Raw genomic sequence first — 16,363 nt, 5'->3', positions numbered from 1 at the left:
CAATACTGACCCTCCGACAGTGTGTCATTCCCTCAATGCTGACCCTCCGACAGTGTGTCATTCCCTCAATACTGACCCTCCGACAGTGTGTCATTCCCTCAATGCTGACCCTCCGACAGTGTGTCATTCCCTCAATGCTGACCCTCCGACAGTGTGTCATTCCCTCAATGCTGACCCTCCGACAGTGTGTCATTCCCTCAATGCTGACCCTCCGACAGTGTGCTCCTCCCTCAATAGTGACCCTCTGACAGTGTGCCATTCCCTCAATACTGACCCTCCGACAATGTGCTCCTCCCTCAATACTGACCCTCTGACAGTGCACTCCTCCCTCAATACTGACCCTCGACAGTGTGCTGTTCCCTCAACACTGACCCTCGACAGTGTGCCATTCCCTCAATACTGACCCTCCGACAGAGGCGCTCCTCCCTCAATACTGACCCTATGACAGTGTGCCATTCCCTCAATATTGACCCTCCAACAGTGCGGTGCTCTCTCAGTACTGGCATTGAAAATGTTAGCCTGGATTTTGTGCTTGTGTCTCTGGAGCAGAGATCGAACCAATAACCTTCTACGTAAAAGGCCAAAATGCCAACCACAGTGCCACAGCTGACACTTGCACGAGCAGTAACTTCACAGATCATTCTGCAAATTGAAAGGAGCTGCTCCTTTGTGACCTAGTGGGCAAAAGCACTGACCATTGGAGCAACAAGCCTTATGGAGCAACCTTGTGTCCTTTTTTACCCTCAGTTGAGCTTCTGACCACATATCCTCTCCAAAGACACCTACCATCTCCTCCATAACGTCATCCATTCCCATCCCTGCTCAGCTCACATCCTGCTGAAGCATTCATCCATGCTTTTGTTACCTGCAAAATATTCCAATGGAGTCCGGGCCTACCTCCAATCTCCCACCCTCTGTAGACCTGAGCTCATTCAAGACTCTGTTGTCCATATCCTGATTCAGAACCAGTCCTGTTCATCCCTTATACCTGGTGCTCACTGATCTATATTGGATCCAGGTCAGGCAACATATCGGTTTTGAAATCATACTGATTTTCAAATCCTTCCATGGCTTTGTCTCTTCCTATCTCCATAAACCCTTCTGGATCTACAACCCTCTGAGATCTCTGAGCTCCTACAATTCCAGCCTCTTGAGCATCCCTGATTTCCATTGTTCCACCATTGGCGGCCATGCCTTCAGCTACTTGGGTCCTATGCTATGGAATTCTTTTGCTAAACACTCTCTGCCTCTCTTTCCCTTCCTTTGAGATTCTCCTTAATACCCAGCTCATTGACTGAGCCTTTGAACTCTTGTCCTTTTGAGCCTTGGTGTCAGTTTTTGTTTGATAATGGTGCCTATGAAGCATCTTGAGGTATTTTACCACCCATGACAGGCGCTTTATAAATGCAAGTTGTTGCTGCTGCTGTTTTATTGGAAAATGCTACATCAATCTCACATGTTCCTCGATTAGATTCCAGTCTGTAACTCACTCCCGGGTATCTGTTTTTCTATATATAAACCCTCTGAAGCCCTCAATTAGATTCCAGCCTGTAACTCTGTTATTCCAGGGGGAATTTTATGATTTCATGCTATGGTTGTGGAAGTTCTCCTGCTTGTAAAGCAAAGAAAATAAAGATTTTCCAGTTGTGCTTGCACTATGTTCAGCCAGGTGCTTTATGTGGGTTCAGCTCACCTCCTACTATTGACTGTGCATTAATGTTAATGAATAGAAAACACATTGAGGAGTGGGCACTATAATTCCTAACATGTTCTGCTATCAGCTTAGGTTCCACATAGCAATTTGAATTCATACAAAAATGCTGCATTGTCTCAATTAGCTTCCAGCCTGTAACTCACTCCTTGTACATCTTATTCAACACATTAGTACAGTTGTTATCTTAGGATTTCTCAGTTATTGAATTACCCCATTCTCCACCGTAGCCAAGGTCTCATACAGATTGCACAGAGAGACCACTCCGCAATGCTCAGCAATTGGAATCAGCTCTTTGCAGTTATGTTTCTTGAACTGCAGTGTCTTCCCGACACTTTTCTGGAACATTTCCTGAAGATGCTCTTGTTCATCCTGCAAAGTGGGAGCAGAAACCTTGGTCAAACTATGCCAAGTACAGAAAGAGGGTCATGTAGAATAACGGACAAGAGTGTCAGGCACTCAAATGGGCTTAAGATGCTTTCTTAAGCATCCGTGAGGAAGGGGTGTTAGGTAGGAGCATGAGTTAGGGAGTGGGGATGGGAGTGGAAACTAGTCTGCCTGCTGTTCACGCTGAATTCATAAATTGGTTCTTTTTGAAAAATCGACAACATTCATTTTGTTCTGATGTCTTTGCTCCATTTCTAAAGATTCTTGTTTTGATTCAGCATAGATTTTCCAATCATGCCTACTCCTTGGATGCTGTTGTAAGGTGGGTTTTAACCCATGAATAGGACAAGAGTCTGTACATGAATCTCCCGAACTGGAAAATATATCCTTTATTGCTTTCTCTCAAATATTTGCCATTTGACAGAGATTTCAGTAATGTGCTGGGTCTAAATTACTCCCTGCATTTCTTTAATGGAAGCAATAGCTCATTTATTTTGAAGGTGCAAAGGGAAATTTGATGGGAGTGTTGTTGCAGTAATATCGCTGATATTCATTTTTAACCATTGGAGTGTTATTTCCTACTCCTTTGGTCAGAAATATCTTAACTGAGCAACTTAGCTGTAGGTAAAGATTTCAGGGGTGTGAAGCAAATGGAACTTGGGTACAGATCAGCTATGATCTCAGTGACTGCTGGAACAGTCTTGAGGGGCTGAACGGTCTCCCTTTCTGCATTACTTTCTGAACGTTCCCCCACATCACAAGAGGGAAGACTTTCTGCTTCAACACTCCCTGAAGATAGGGTATTGGGAAATTTCCTATCCGGAACCTGTATGTTGGCTTCCATCCACTCCCATTCCAGCGAGCAGAGATTTTTACTCTTCATCCTCCGGATGTGAGCCTCGCTGGTGAGACTGGCATTTATTGCCTCTCTCTAGCTGCCCTGGTTGGGGTCAACGGGGTGGGGGGCTTCCTTGTTGCAGTTTGAGATGACCGAACAGCTTGCCGGGTCACTTCAGGGGGCAGTTAAGAGTCAACCGGTGGAATTGGACTGGGGCTGGGTACAAACCTAGGCCAGCCTAGGAGGGCAGCTTTCCTTCCTGTAAGGACATTAGTGGAACTGTTGGAATTTTATGACAATTATGGTTACTTTACCTGAAACCAGCTTATGAATTCCAGATATTTCCTTTACAAAACAAAAATTTAAAAATCAGTTAAAAGATAAGGGAAGGGCCAGGGTTAGTTATGGAACTTATACCAGGATGGTTACAATTATCAAGCCTCTGAAGTATCAGGCTGACACATGCCTATTCTTTGATACAAGTTTCCTTGTGTTTGTGAAGGGGGTATGAGTGTGCCTGGGACCACAGGCTTCTGGCTCCCCCCACAGTGTATTGTAAATGCACCTTGGCTCGTTTGTTCAGCCAGGACTCAACGTATGGTTTCCACCCCAGGTCCGTGTAGTCGTGGTAGACCATTCCGCAGCGAGACACAGTGGCAGGGGAAGCCACTGCCAGATTCTCCACCTCAAAGAGCAACGAAACCTGGGAAGAAAGGCCAAAACATGCTGTCAAACAACTCAGCCAGCTTATCATGAGTCATCCGTCATGGGCCATTGGGCAAAAGCACTCCCTTCTAAGGTGTACAGGTCAGCAGTTCCCAGGCTAAAAACCTAGCGTACACTGAAATACCTGCTCTCCTCTCCTTTAACAGTCACACAGATTTTGTTGGGAAGTGGTTCTGGGCAGTCCAATGCCTTATCTGTGTGGGCGCTCTGTACACGAGTGAGCATGGTCAAGGAATGGTCATGGTGAGGTGGGAAGGGGCAGACCTGAACTTCATCAGAGACAAGACCAATGTTACTTTCACCCAAAGGCATGTTTTCTAAAAAAGAATCGACAGATAACAATCGGAAGAAGCACCCTGGCTGACTTTTCTCTCCTGCGACATTAATCTGCTCATTGTCGGGACGTTGAACCATCCAAAGGCCTCAGTTCCTGCTTAGTCACTTAAATGAACCAACACTGGGTAAACTGATCTCATCGCTGGATTCGACAGGATGGTGCTTGACCTCACTGTCCCACATTTTCTGGATGGGTGGGATGTGGGGAACAAAGGGGAAAATTAAAATTTAAGCCTTGGCATTCTCTGCTAGTGTCATGCCACGGACATCAGAAGCACAGGGGCTGCCTACCTGATCTGGCATTGATATCCGCTCCCCGTTGATCAGTGTCAGCACCTTATTGTCATCCATGACTGAGTTCATGCTCTCAATCCAGAGTGTGTCTACAGGTCCGTCAAACAGGATCCACTTCTCATCTGGCTTCTCATCTGTGAGTGCAGAAAAGGCTTTGTTCAAATTGGCAACTCGAGTCCCAAGAGATGTGACCACAAATAATTCATGCAAGGCAGATGATAAACCTCCCTCGTGCTGATATAAGGATTGAAGTCCAGACCCAGCAAAGTTGCCTCTTAGACGGTTCAAAACTGGTGCTAAGTCACCGGGGTTTTTAACATTAATTTGCAAATCAATTTTCTACTCACCTTGAGTTTTCAAAGTACAGTTTTCATACAGGTACTGCTATTGGAAAGACTCTGATAGTTCAGCAGTGATAGTTCTTATCTGGTCAGCAGATCCTCCATGGCATTGCACTGGGTGGTCTGAGGCACAGGCATGATCTTTGGCTCTAAGCTGGAGCTGTTTAGTAGGGTCTGTTACTTTAAGCTGCTGCTCTCCCCGGGGATGAGCGTTATAAATCAGCACATCCTGGGTTTCATTCGGCTATAAATTCCTGAGGGCAATTTCTACAGATTGGCAGATATTTGCAAATTTCTTTCTCCAAATCAGGGATAAAGACCAAGTTATCAAGACCAGATATACAAAGAGGTGGATTTTACTGAGGTCGCATTCCCCAAATCTCACTGACCAAAAGGTCTGTGGTCAGCCCCCCCACTGGAAACCTGGCTGCCCTGCAGCAATATTATGCTGGGGACAGCCTGGATTGAATCAGAGTGGGACCTCCACCTACATCAGGGAGGAAGTCCTGCCCTAGTGAGCTGCCAGCCAATCTGATTGGCCAGTTGCTCTGTAGTCCCAGCAACACCAGGATCAAGTAGTGGCCACTGCTGGGATGACCGGCAGTCCTGAAGAGGAGTCCCGGATCCCAGGCTTCAGTTAAGTCCAGGGATTTTTGTGGGCATGTCCAGCAGGTCCCAGCGCACAATGACATGTTTTAAAGAGTGGGTGGGGGAGGCTCAAGGGGGATTATGGTCTTGCGGGGCCTGAGTGCCTTTGATGAGCACGGGCTCTCCAAAAGGAGGTACCCCTCCCCGCCTAACAGAAGCCCACGAAGGTGAAAGCTGCTGGGCTACCTGCCTTGCTTCTGCCTTCCCCTGCCGCACACAATATAGCAGCGGAGGTAGAATGAGGTCCTTAAAGGCCACTAATCGGCCACTTCAAGGACCTTATAGGCCCAAGAGTGGGCAGGCTGTGCCTTTATTGTAATATGGAAGGCAGGTCATGAGTGGGTGAGAAGGCACTTGTTTTATTTTACAAGCTCCCCCCTCAACTTCAGATACGTCAGTGGCGGGACTGTAAAATTTAGCCCAAAGTCTTTCATACATTCTTTTTGACTCTCTACTCTCACCCTCGCATTGCCTCTTTTAACCAGCTGGATATCAATGTCAATACAATAAACACACAAATACACATATGCTCACACTCCAGCAGGAGCCAGCGAATAACAGTCAGCAGTATCAGCTCTGGCTGATGCTCCCTCAAAACACTGAGACTAATAGCATTGCCTCACACACCAGGGGCCAAACCTTGTGCCTTTCCCTCAGGCTTTCAGCATTGTGCCTATTTTGTTCAGTGGATGCAAACAAGCTGATATCATCAGAGGTTCCTCTGAATCACTGCAGTGCTCTCAAAGTAGCATGAATTCAGCCTCGGGTTGACAGGCTTTTCAACTTCCACCAAATATGTGTCTAATTGAGCTATGTTCAAACGATCGCTCAATAATTCAATGAAACACTTTTACCTGCTGTATCCCCCTTTTTGCTTTATTCAGTTATAGAAAGGATTTGCTCACCTTCCAGATTGCATTTTTTATGATGCATCTTCATTGAAATATGAGCTTATCCTTTCTCTTTACTGATGTGCTGTTGTATATGCACTGAAATTTACCTATTGAAATGAATTCTCCTGTTTCGTTTGATGCTGCAAACTTACAGTACAGCTGCCTGGCTCCTCCTGGCTGGGTCTCCAAGCTAGGTGGTGCCTGAGCAACAAACTTAACTATGATAACTGCTTTGTGATTTACCCCCAAGGCTGGTCCTCCCAAGCTCATCTCCCGGTTCTGTTTTCTTTCAGTGAGCAGGATCTTTACCTGAGCAAATCCAGTTAGGAACTTACAAAAGTACCAAATGCCTGGTTGTGATCTGGAAGGTGCTGCCCGAATTGGCAGCAGAAGCAGATTCAATAGGAACTTTCAAAGGGAATTGGATAAATACTTAAAAAGGAAAATTTTGCTGAGCTTTGGAGAAAGAGCAAGGTTAGCAGGGGGGGTTGGGGTGGGTGTGATGTGGAGTGGAATTAATTGGATAGCTCTTACAAAGAGCTGGTACAGGCATAATGGGCCAAATGGCCTCCTTCTGTGCTGCATCATACGATGAAACTCCTCATGTACCGTTTCTTCAGTTCTGATCAAATCGATCTGCTTAAAGAAGACAGTTGCTGAAAATGGTGCTTAATATGAGAATAATTAGATATGTGGAGAGCAACAAGCAATTGGTTGAAGGTTACATAATGCTTGTGCTGCAGGTACAGATGGATTCCATGTGCTGCCTGCATGAATGCCCTCACATTAAGTATGGAATGTTAAATTAAACAAGGTCTTGGCCTCACGAGGTCAACATGAAAATAAATAATTAATTGGGTGTTACAGCCCATCCCGCAGGCCAAAATTAAACAAACAGGTGAAGAGAGTAATTCATTCATTAAATCCTCTAGCCTCAATTTTCATGTGAGCTGCATGGATTCCCTCACACCGTGTCTGGAACATGGAATGTGTAGATGCAAAATTAAACCGGGGCCAGCTGTGCGAGTCAATGCGAGGATAAATAATTAATTGCGTGAGACCGCCTGACTGGTTGACTGGAAATTAAATAAATAATTCACTGTTTGTGAGCTACAAATGGTTTCATAACCAGCTTGATGTTTCTCTTCAGCTTGTGTGTGTGTGTGTGTGTGTATATATATATATATTTTATATATAAATCAAATGATCCCCTGGCCATTCAATACTGATTTGGAAACAGGAGGCTAATGCATTGGGAAGAACCCACAGCTCCCCTCAGCACAGCATCTAACTGTCCCTGAAATGATTCCTGGGTCTGCATCAGCCGTGGCTGAGTGAGTAGGGCCCTCTCGCTTCTGAGTCAGAAGGTCATGAGTTCCAGTCCCACTCCCTGTCCTTTCCCTAAACTTTGTGATATAATGGTCACTGTCCCCTAACCGTTCCCTTATAGACACTTAATCCACTTGCCCACCTCATTCCTAAGAAACAGATGTAGCAGTGCCTTTTTCATTGGACTGAAACATACTGCTGCAGAGAATTCTCCTGAGCATACTCTAGAACTCGACAAGGCACAAGTCAGGAGTGTGATGGAATACTTATCCACTTGCCTGGATAAGTGCAGCTCCCACAACACTCAAGAAGCTCGGCACCATCCAGGACAAAGCAGCCCGCTTGATTGACACCCCATCCACAAACATTCACTCCCTCCACCACCGACGCACAGTAGCAGCAGTGTGTGTACCATCTAAAAGATGCACTGCAGGAATTCACCAAGGCTCCTTAGACAGCACCTTCCAAACCCACAACCACAACTATCTAGAAGGACAAGGGCAGCAGATAGATGGGAACCCCACCACCTGGAAGTTCCCCTCCAAGCCACTCACCATCCTGATTTGGAAATATATCGGCCGTTCCTTCACTGCCACTGGGTCAAAATCCTGGAACTCCCTCCCTAAAAGCACTGCGGGTGTACCTACACCACATGGACTGCAGCGGTTCAAGAAGGCAGCTCACCACCAACTTCTCAAGGGGCAATTAGGGATGGGCAATACTGGCCCAGCCAGCGAAGCCCACATCCCATGAATGAATATATAAAAAAATGTCCTTCCCCTTCCTGACCTTTACACTGCCACTATCCCAGTTAATATTTGGGTAATTAAAGTCCCCCATTAAAACTCATCTAAGGGCAGAATTTTCAGGTCAGCGAGCGGGCGCTATCAGCGGGACTGGCCGGAGAACGGACTGCCGACCACGATTGGACCCTAGCTGCAATTTTATGCTGGCTGGCCAATTAACGGCCAGCCAGCGTGAAGCACGCACTGAAATGCTCAGCGCTGTTGGGGTGGGGCGGGCGCTGACATAAGCGCGGGTGTGGGCAAGTATGGAATGATAGCTCCCTGAAGGCAAAGAGCAGCCTCAGGGAGCTGAAGACTTCAAAAGTATTAAATAAAGATTTTAAAATCAGAACAAAAACGGCCAAGCGTCACAAACAGTCACCTGAACATATACATTATAAAAATTCTGTCCATAGATTTTTTTTTAATTTAATAACAGAAACCTCATCCCGCCCTTGGATGAGGTTTCATGAAAAAATGCAAAGGCCGCCTGGCCGATTTGCCTGTCGGCCAGCCACGAGATTGGGCAGACCACGAAAAATCGGGGCCAATTACAACTTTAATGGGCCTAATCGCCCTCTTAATTGTCAGCGGACATGCTTCCGACTTTTGTGCGCGGCCGCCGACTGAAATATCTCACGAGCGCGCGATGATGTCGGGACGTTCGCCCGATGTCACCACGTGCTATTTTACACTTGAGGGGGGGGGTTCCTGCCTGCATGCCGGCCTGACAATTCTGCCCTGCGCCTCTCTGTAATTTCCCTGCAAATTTGTCCCTCTACATCTTTCCCACTAGTTGGTGGCCTATAGATTATACCAACCAATGTAATTGCACCTTTTTTTTTGGTTCCTTAGTTCTAGCCAGAAAGATTCTGCCCTTGGCCCCCTTGGGACGTCCTCTCTCCCCACATTGCAAAGTTCTCCTTAATCGATACTGTCAAACTTTCCTCCTTTCCTGTCTTAACTGTTCACAGTCTCTGCCATTTCTTTGTTTCCTATTATTAATTCCCCAGTCTTATGCGTTAAGGGACCAATGCTCTCTCCAGCTATCCTTTTCCTTTATATATACTGGTAGAAGCTTTTATTATCGATTTTCATATTTCTTGCTAGTTTTCTCTCATACACCAGTTTCTCCTCCTTTATTATTTTTTACTCAATTTTTGCTGTCGGACAATCACAACTAAGGGGGCGCCGCACTGTCGGAGGGTCAGTGCTGAGGGAGCGCCGCACTGTCGGAGGGTCAGTGCTGAGGGAGCGCCGCACTGTCGGAGGGTCAGTGCTGAGGGAGCGCCGCACTGTCGGAGGGTCAGTGCTGAGGGAGCGCCGCACTGTCGGAGGGTCAGTGCTGAGGGAGCGCCGCACTGTCGGAGGGTCAGTGCTGAGGGAGCGCCGCACTGTTGGAGGGTCAGTGCTGAGGGAGTGCTGCATTGTTGGAGGCGCAGTGTTTTGGATGAGACATTAAACTAACAACCTGTCTGCCTGCTTAGGTGAAAGTGAAAGATCCCATGTTCACTATTTTGAAGAGGAGCAGGGGGGAGATCTCCCTGGTGCCCTTGGCAAATATTTATCCCTCAATCAACATCATAAGAAAAGAATGATCTGGGTCATTATCACATTGTGATTTGTTGGATCCTGTTGTGCACAAATTGGCTGCTTTGTTTCCTATATTACCACAGTGATGACACTTCAAAAGCGATGTCATTGGGCGTAAAGCTACTTAGGGGCATCCAGAGGTCATTAAAGGAGCTATAGCAATGTAAGCCTTTCTTTTTTCTCTGTACTACCCTGGCTGGAATCTATTCCATTTGTTAATCATGCTTTGTGGCATACATCCCAAGCTTGCCTTTTATCAATACGAACTTATACCCCCTTCCAGTTTTACTCCACATCCTGAACTGGTGCGCCACATTTCTCTTTCTCAAGCTGTTTAAATGTCTTATATTTATTTGCAGCACACCCACCTCTCACTTATCTGTTTTCAAGGACAGTGCTCAAGGTTCCCCAATTATCTCCACACTAGTGCAGTCAGTTAATGTTAGGGATCAGCCTTGCAGAGCATGCTTTGTGAGCTGTCTGAAGCTGCAGGGACATTTACACATTCCGAGCTGAGGGCTTCCACTTTGCGTGTTCATGCACGTTTCTGAAGTGGAGCTTCTGGCAGGGTCAGTTCACTGATCAAACAGGGCTGCCTCCTGGCAGGGCCCCACTGCCACTTTTGGAGGGTGATAAATAGGTGATAGGGTGCCAGTGACACTTACATCATGAACATGAATTAAAAATAATGGTGATACAAACCCAGAATTTTTTTTTTTTAAATTAGCAGCATGCTCGCCTGACATTACTGTATCCATCACATTCTCCTCTATTGTTGAATAAAGGTCTACAGGGCAATTCAGTTCCCAGGCCATTCCATTAATAGGCGTCTTTAATCGCATTTGTTGCTGACAAGTTCCCATTTCCATTCCTGGGCCTGAAAGCATCTCAGTTTCTATCTGTATTGTGAGGCAAGTAATCTGCAGAACTTTCATTATGAGATGAGAAATGTTCACAATTCTTTGCCAACAATACTGCAATGTACAATTGCTCAGTTAGAAGGTGTCCAGCATGTAGTAATGCTCTGCCTTCAGAAACTGCAAGACATATGGGACCCTGCAGCAAGCAGCTGAGGATTGACAAACACCATGAATCTCCGTGATCTACAGTTCCTGTAAATTAGATGTCGTAACACCCTCTAGGCATCCAAGCTGCATGCTCATGTCTTCATTCACTTATTCCTAACTCTACGCTCCCTGGAGTTGCTTTGATTTATAATCCTGCTGCTAAATGTTTAAAACATGGAATTGTACACTAAATTGAGAAGGATGGGGAGCGAGACGCTCCACAAAACGGAGAAGAAAGAATAAACCACAACAATACTTTCAGAAAAGGAAGGAAAGAGTTTGCCTTTACCCTTCGCCACTGCAGTAGGAGGTTCAGTAACTAGAGGGCGACAAATTGAAGAGAATTGGCAAAAGAGCCAGTCGGGGAGATGAGGAAACATTTGTTTTACACAGTGAGTTGTGGTGATCTGGAAGGTGCTGCCTGAAGGGGGGTGGAAGCAGAATCAAGCGGAACTTTTGAAAGGGAATTGGATAAATACCTGAAGGGCAAAAAGACTTGCATTTGTATAGCACTTTTCATGGCTGCAGGACATCACAAAGCACTTCACAGCCAATGAAGTACATTTGAAGTATCATCATTGTTGTAATCTAGGAAAAGCAACAGCCAATTTGCACACAGCAAACTCCCACAAACAGCAAAGTGATAATGACCAGGTCATCGGTTTTTGTGATGTTGGTTGAGGGATAAATATTGGCCAGGACACCGGCAATGACTACCCTGCTCTTCCTCGGAATAGTGGCATGGGAATCTTTTACGTCTATCCGAGCAGGCAAACGGGGCCTGGGTTTAACAGCTTATCCGAAAGACAGCACTGTAGACAGTGCAGCACTCTGTTAGAAATGCACTGGAACATCAGCTTTAATTTTTGTGCCCAAGCCCTGGGCTGGGGCTTGAGCCAGGAACATTTGTGATTCAGAGGGGGCCGGGCGACTGCCTAAGCCACAGCTAAAATGGGAAAAGAGCAGAGGGATTGGGAATGATTGGATAGCTCTATCAAAGCGCTAACACAGGTACGATGGCTCAAATGGGCTCCTTCTGTACTGTATCATAGTTTTAAAATAAGGGGTTGCCCCTTTAAAACAGAGATGAGGTAAACCTTTTTCACCAATGGGCCGTGAGTCTTTGAATATTTTTAAGGCAGAGGTGGATAGATTCTTTGTAAGCAAGGTTATCGTGAGTAGGTGGAATGTAGGTTTGAGGTTACTATCAGATCAGCCATGACCTTATTAAATTGAGGAGCAGGCCCAAGGGGCTGAATGGTCTACTCCTGCTCCTTGGTCGTATCATTCCACGGTTAGAAATTGCCATGGCCACCTCTACAATGGAAGTTGCGTATAGCTGAGGTACAGTTCGTGCTGTGCCCGTTTTTAACTACTTCAATGTACCTGCACAGGCTGTCCTCATAAGATTGGAGAGCACACCATCCGTCCATTCATTTGTCGACAGATCATACTCGCCATAAAGCTCACCCAGCGACACTGCTTTTGGGTTCAGAGGAAAGTCCTGCCCGCAAAATCACAAGGTCAGAAATCAAAGCAGAGAAAAAAACAATAGCTCAGAACAGGAGACATCATTGAAGAGGACATATCAAAGTTCAAAAAGAAAAAGAGCATTTCTAATTGAAAAGCAATTAACAGATACATTTTAGAATTGTAGAATGTTACTCAATTGGATATTTGGCCCATTGATTATGTGCTGGTGTTTCTCTCTCCATTCAGTCTAATCCCACACTCACGCACCCTTTCATTTTCCTCTTTCTCAATTTTAAAAAATTCCCAGCTTTGTTTCCAAATCCCACCCTATCTCTGTAATCTCCTCCAGCCCCACAACCCTCCGAGATATCTGCGCTTCTCTAATTCTAACCTCTTGCAAATCCCCAAATTTAATTGCTCCAAAATGGACGGCCATGCTTCAGCTGCCAATGCCCTAAACCCCACCCTCCCTTTCCCTCCTTTCCCTCCCCTTTCCCCTCTCCCTCCCTGTCCTCCCCTTCCATTCCTCCTCCCAGCCTCCCCCCTTCTCCTCTCCCTGCCCACCATACATTTTCTCCTCCCCCACCTTCCTCAGTCCTCCCTTTCCCCCTCTTCCTCCCTGCCCTCTCCCTTCCGATCCTCCCCTGTCCCCCACTCATCCTGTCTCCCCTCTTCCCTCCTGCTCCTCCCTATCCCAAGGCAATACTGAACTATGTGAAAAAAAACCCCTGTTGAAGCAAACAAGGATGTTTCTTGGTTCCTTGCCCATTTACTAACCTTGACAAGATTGTAATTGGTGTCCCCACTCTTATGGAGAGCCGACAAGGCCCCCTGTAATGTCCGCCACGCTACGGTCTTGCCACTGCCCGTTTTGCCCACAATCATGACGGAGTGCCGGGAGCTCTTGGTCTCATGCAGCTGAATCACTTTGGCCATAGTGAACTCAGTTACCATGTACCCCGTTTCAGTCAGCTCCGTCTCAATCGCTTCCTTAAGCTGCGGCACAAGGAAAGAGCAAGAAAAATAGACCAATCATACCACAGTTCAGTTTACTCAACATTCCCAGTCAGTTCATTCAGTTGTGGGGGGGAAGGGGGTTGGGCAGTATGGGAGCCATTGTCATCAGCCTTGATGCCCCCTAGGCTTGAAAAGGGAGATAATTAGCCAGGATTCACACTCCTGATCACTATGCACAGAAGCCTGCTGGATACAGAGTGCGGACATAACCAGGTTTGGCCACAGAGTTTGCTGACACCCACTAATTAGTAAAACCGAGGACAATTCCCTCCTGGAACTGCAATCCAAAGAGAGGAATAGAATAGGTAGCACGTGTACCATTCCTGAGGGTAGCCAGCATCCTACTGCCTCAGGTCAAACCAATCTCACAGTGGGGGCCTCAAACAGGCTGCTAGACCCCCTTGTTTACACATGTAACTGTATGTCACCTGTTTCAGATGTGGGCACTGCACGCCTATGTGTTGGCCTTTACCAGTTTGCAACTGGCACACTTCCAGCTCTTAATGCATGTGCGCTTTCTGTTCACCATAATGATGGTGGGAGGGCCCTTTATCATCCAAAACATTTAATTAACACCTGGAATAGTGACTGAAGAATGACCACCCACACTCTCAGGATCTGCCTACCTTTCCATAATCCAAAACTGGGGTTTCCACCCCAGGGAACAGGTCCTGAACAATGGCACTAAACAGCGGATGGTCAATGGAGGTTAACTTGGCCATGTTCATATCTTTCATAGACAACAGGAGGATCTGGATAACAACAGAAGCATTCAATCATAAGTTAAGGTAAGCAGACCCCAATATGATCTTACCTCATCACTATCTGCTCAACTCCTCATAGCATTTAAATGCCTCTTTAATGATGAGAAGAATTTTTAAATAGAATTTACATCACCAAAACAGCTCATTCATCCCACCTGCTTAGTGCTGGTGTTTCTGCTCCACACAAGCCTCCACCCACCCATCCTCATCTCACTCTAACAACAAATCCTTCTATTCCTTCATGTATTTATCCAGCTTCCCCTTAAATGTCTCTACGCTATTCATCTCAACCACTCCGTGGTAGCGATTTCCACATTCTCCCCACTCTCTCAGTAAAGAAGTTTCTCCTTAATTCCCCATTGGGTTTATTAGTGACTCTCTTATACTTATGGACCCTGGTTCTAATCTCCACCATAAGTGAAAACATCTTCTCTACGTCCGCCCTATCAGGCCCTTTCTTAATTTTAAAGACACTGCTACTGTGTTGTAGCAGTAGTCCACTTGCCAACCAATGAACACTCTCTTCACATGCAGTATATATTGTTGTCTTCCCCTGACATTTGTAATCTAGTGAAGTGTTCTGAAGAGAGCAACACAAAAAGCATCGACATGTCTCCTTTCTACAGCAGTATGCAAATGTTAAAGACCTTGATCAGGCCATCCCACAGCCCTTTGCTGCTCGGAGAATGGAGCCCCAGCATATCCTGAAAGTGATAACCTCTAAATTCTGTTATCAATCTTGTCAGCATCTTCTCCAGTGCCTCCCTTTCCAGCTCCAAAACTACCCGTTCTGTTCCTACCTCCTAGTCAATGGGAAGATTCACTGCGGACCCCCTGCTCAAAGGCTGCGTTATCTGATCCTACCTCCTCGTCAGAGAGCTGAGGCTTGTCCCGTCGCTTCTTGCCGGCATAGCGGAGCAGGGATGTGAGGGCTCTCAGGCCAAAGTCATAGTGATCCTGCTTGGACAGTTGCTGCACAGCCAGCGAGTAGAGAGTGAAGACTTTCTTAGCAAGGGCCTGCAGGGGACATGGAGAGCACAGTCAGCACACTGACTGCCAATCAGACTAGAAACAACAACTAACCCTAATCAGATCAGACTCTGCCAATGTCATTTCTGATCCGTTTGTATGTCAATCAGTTTATTGGTTCTCACATAACATATTCCAGCAAAGGTAACATTAGATTCACACATATCCTATCAGTGGTTCAAATCTAGAAATGAATGATGAGATGAAAGTTTACTCTTTTTGCTGCTGTTATGGGATGTTTGTGAACTGAACATGGGGTAGTCCTCTACCCAAATACAAATGGAAATGGTTCACAGCAAGGGAATCATTCTGGAAGCTGGGCTTTATCCCTTTAAGAAGAAATGTAATTGTCACTTGGTAGTTCAGAACTTGAACCTTGCTGCAAAGAGAGACATGTTACTGAAGCTTTTCATCTTACACTCATCAGGACAAAGGCAATAATGCCAAACGATCACAACCATTTATACTACAGGTGAAAAGAGTGCTGATTAGTTGACAACGCAACTCTAATTGGCCAAGACATTGCCATGGAGAAAGCAACAGAGAGCTATAGGCTCCCCAAGCTCCCGGGTAATTCAGAAAAGGTGCAAAGCTTGAACATATTCCTTTTGTTTACACAGAACGGGTTCCTGTGAATGAATATACGTCACTTCTAGAAAGCGTAAATGAACCGTGTGTCAACGAACTATCATATCTTTCCTAATATTATCATGCGACATTTTAAAGCAGATATGTGTGTGCGCGTGTTTATGGTTCTGTGTGCGTGGCTAATTTAAACTAGAGACAGGTAGATTGCAAGGTTTAAATTATCAAAGAAGAGAGATGTAAAACAGGCATTTGAAATGGAGATAAGTAGAGCTAGGGTGAGGTCAGCAGATACAGTGTGAATGAAATTTGTATTCTTAGATAAGTGGTGTTTGATTTTCAAAGGGACATGGAAAATGTTTACAGCTGGTAAGATAAATAGGGCAAGGTTATTACGTTGATTTTTCTCAAAAGTGCTGGCCATAACGAGAACATGAAAGTTTTTTTATATTTTGGGAAAAAAGTCACTTCTGAAGACAAAAGGAAACAATGGGATTCACAAATCAAAAAGGAAAACATATCTTTAAAGAAGGATAGAAAGGCTGTG

At 45.7% G+C, this 16,363-nt stretch overlaps 1 protein-coding gene across 1 annotated transcript in view; it reads right to left on the bottom strand.

The window, feature by feature from the left end:
• Positions 1–16,363, bottom strand: part of dnah2 (dynein, axonemal, heavy chain 2) — a 251,184-nt gene that overhangs the window by 66,439 nt on the left and 168,382 nt on the right. Inside the window, exons 38-44 of the mRNA XM_041178731.1 lie at positions 15,067–15,219; positions 14,065–14,190; positions 13,199–13,417; positions 12,335–12,452; positions 4,290–4,426; positions 3,502–3,639; positions 1,925–2,083 (exon numbers count right to left, since the gene is read on the bottom strand). Coding sequence (XP_041034665.1) covers positions 1,925–2,083; positions 3,502–3,639; positions 4,290–4,426; positions 12,335–12,452; positions 13,199–13,417; positions 14,065–14,190; positions 15,067–15,219 — 1,050 coding nt within the window. The remainder of the gene's footprint in view (positions 1–1,924; positions 2,084–3,501; positions 3,640–4,289; positions 4,427–12,334; positions 12,453–13,198; positions 13,418–14,064; positions 14,191–15,066; positions 15,220–16,363) is intronic.

Source organism: Carcharodon carcharias, chromosome 33 (assembly GCF_017639515.1).
Source record: "Carcharodon carcharias isolate sCarCar2 chromosome 33, sCarCar2.pri, whole genome shotgun sequence".
NCBI classification, from domain to species: Eukaryota; Metazoa; Chordata; class Chondrichthyes; order Lamniformes; family Lamnidae; genus Carcharodon; species Carcharodon carcharias.
This window is presented reverse-complemented; position numbering and strand designations above follow the sequence as displayed.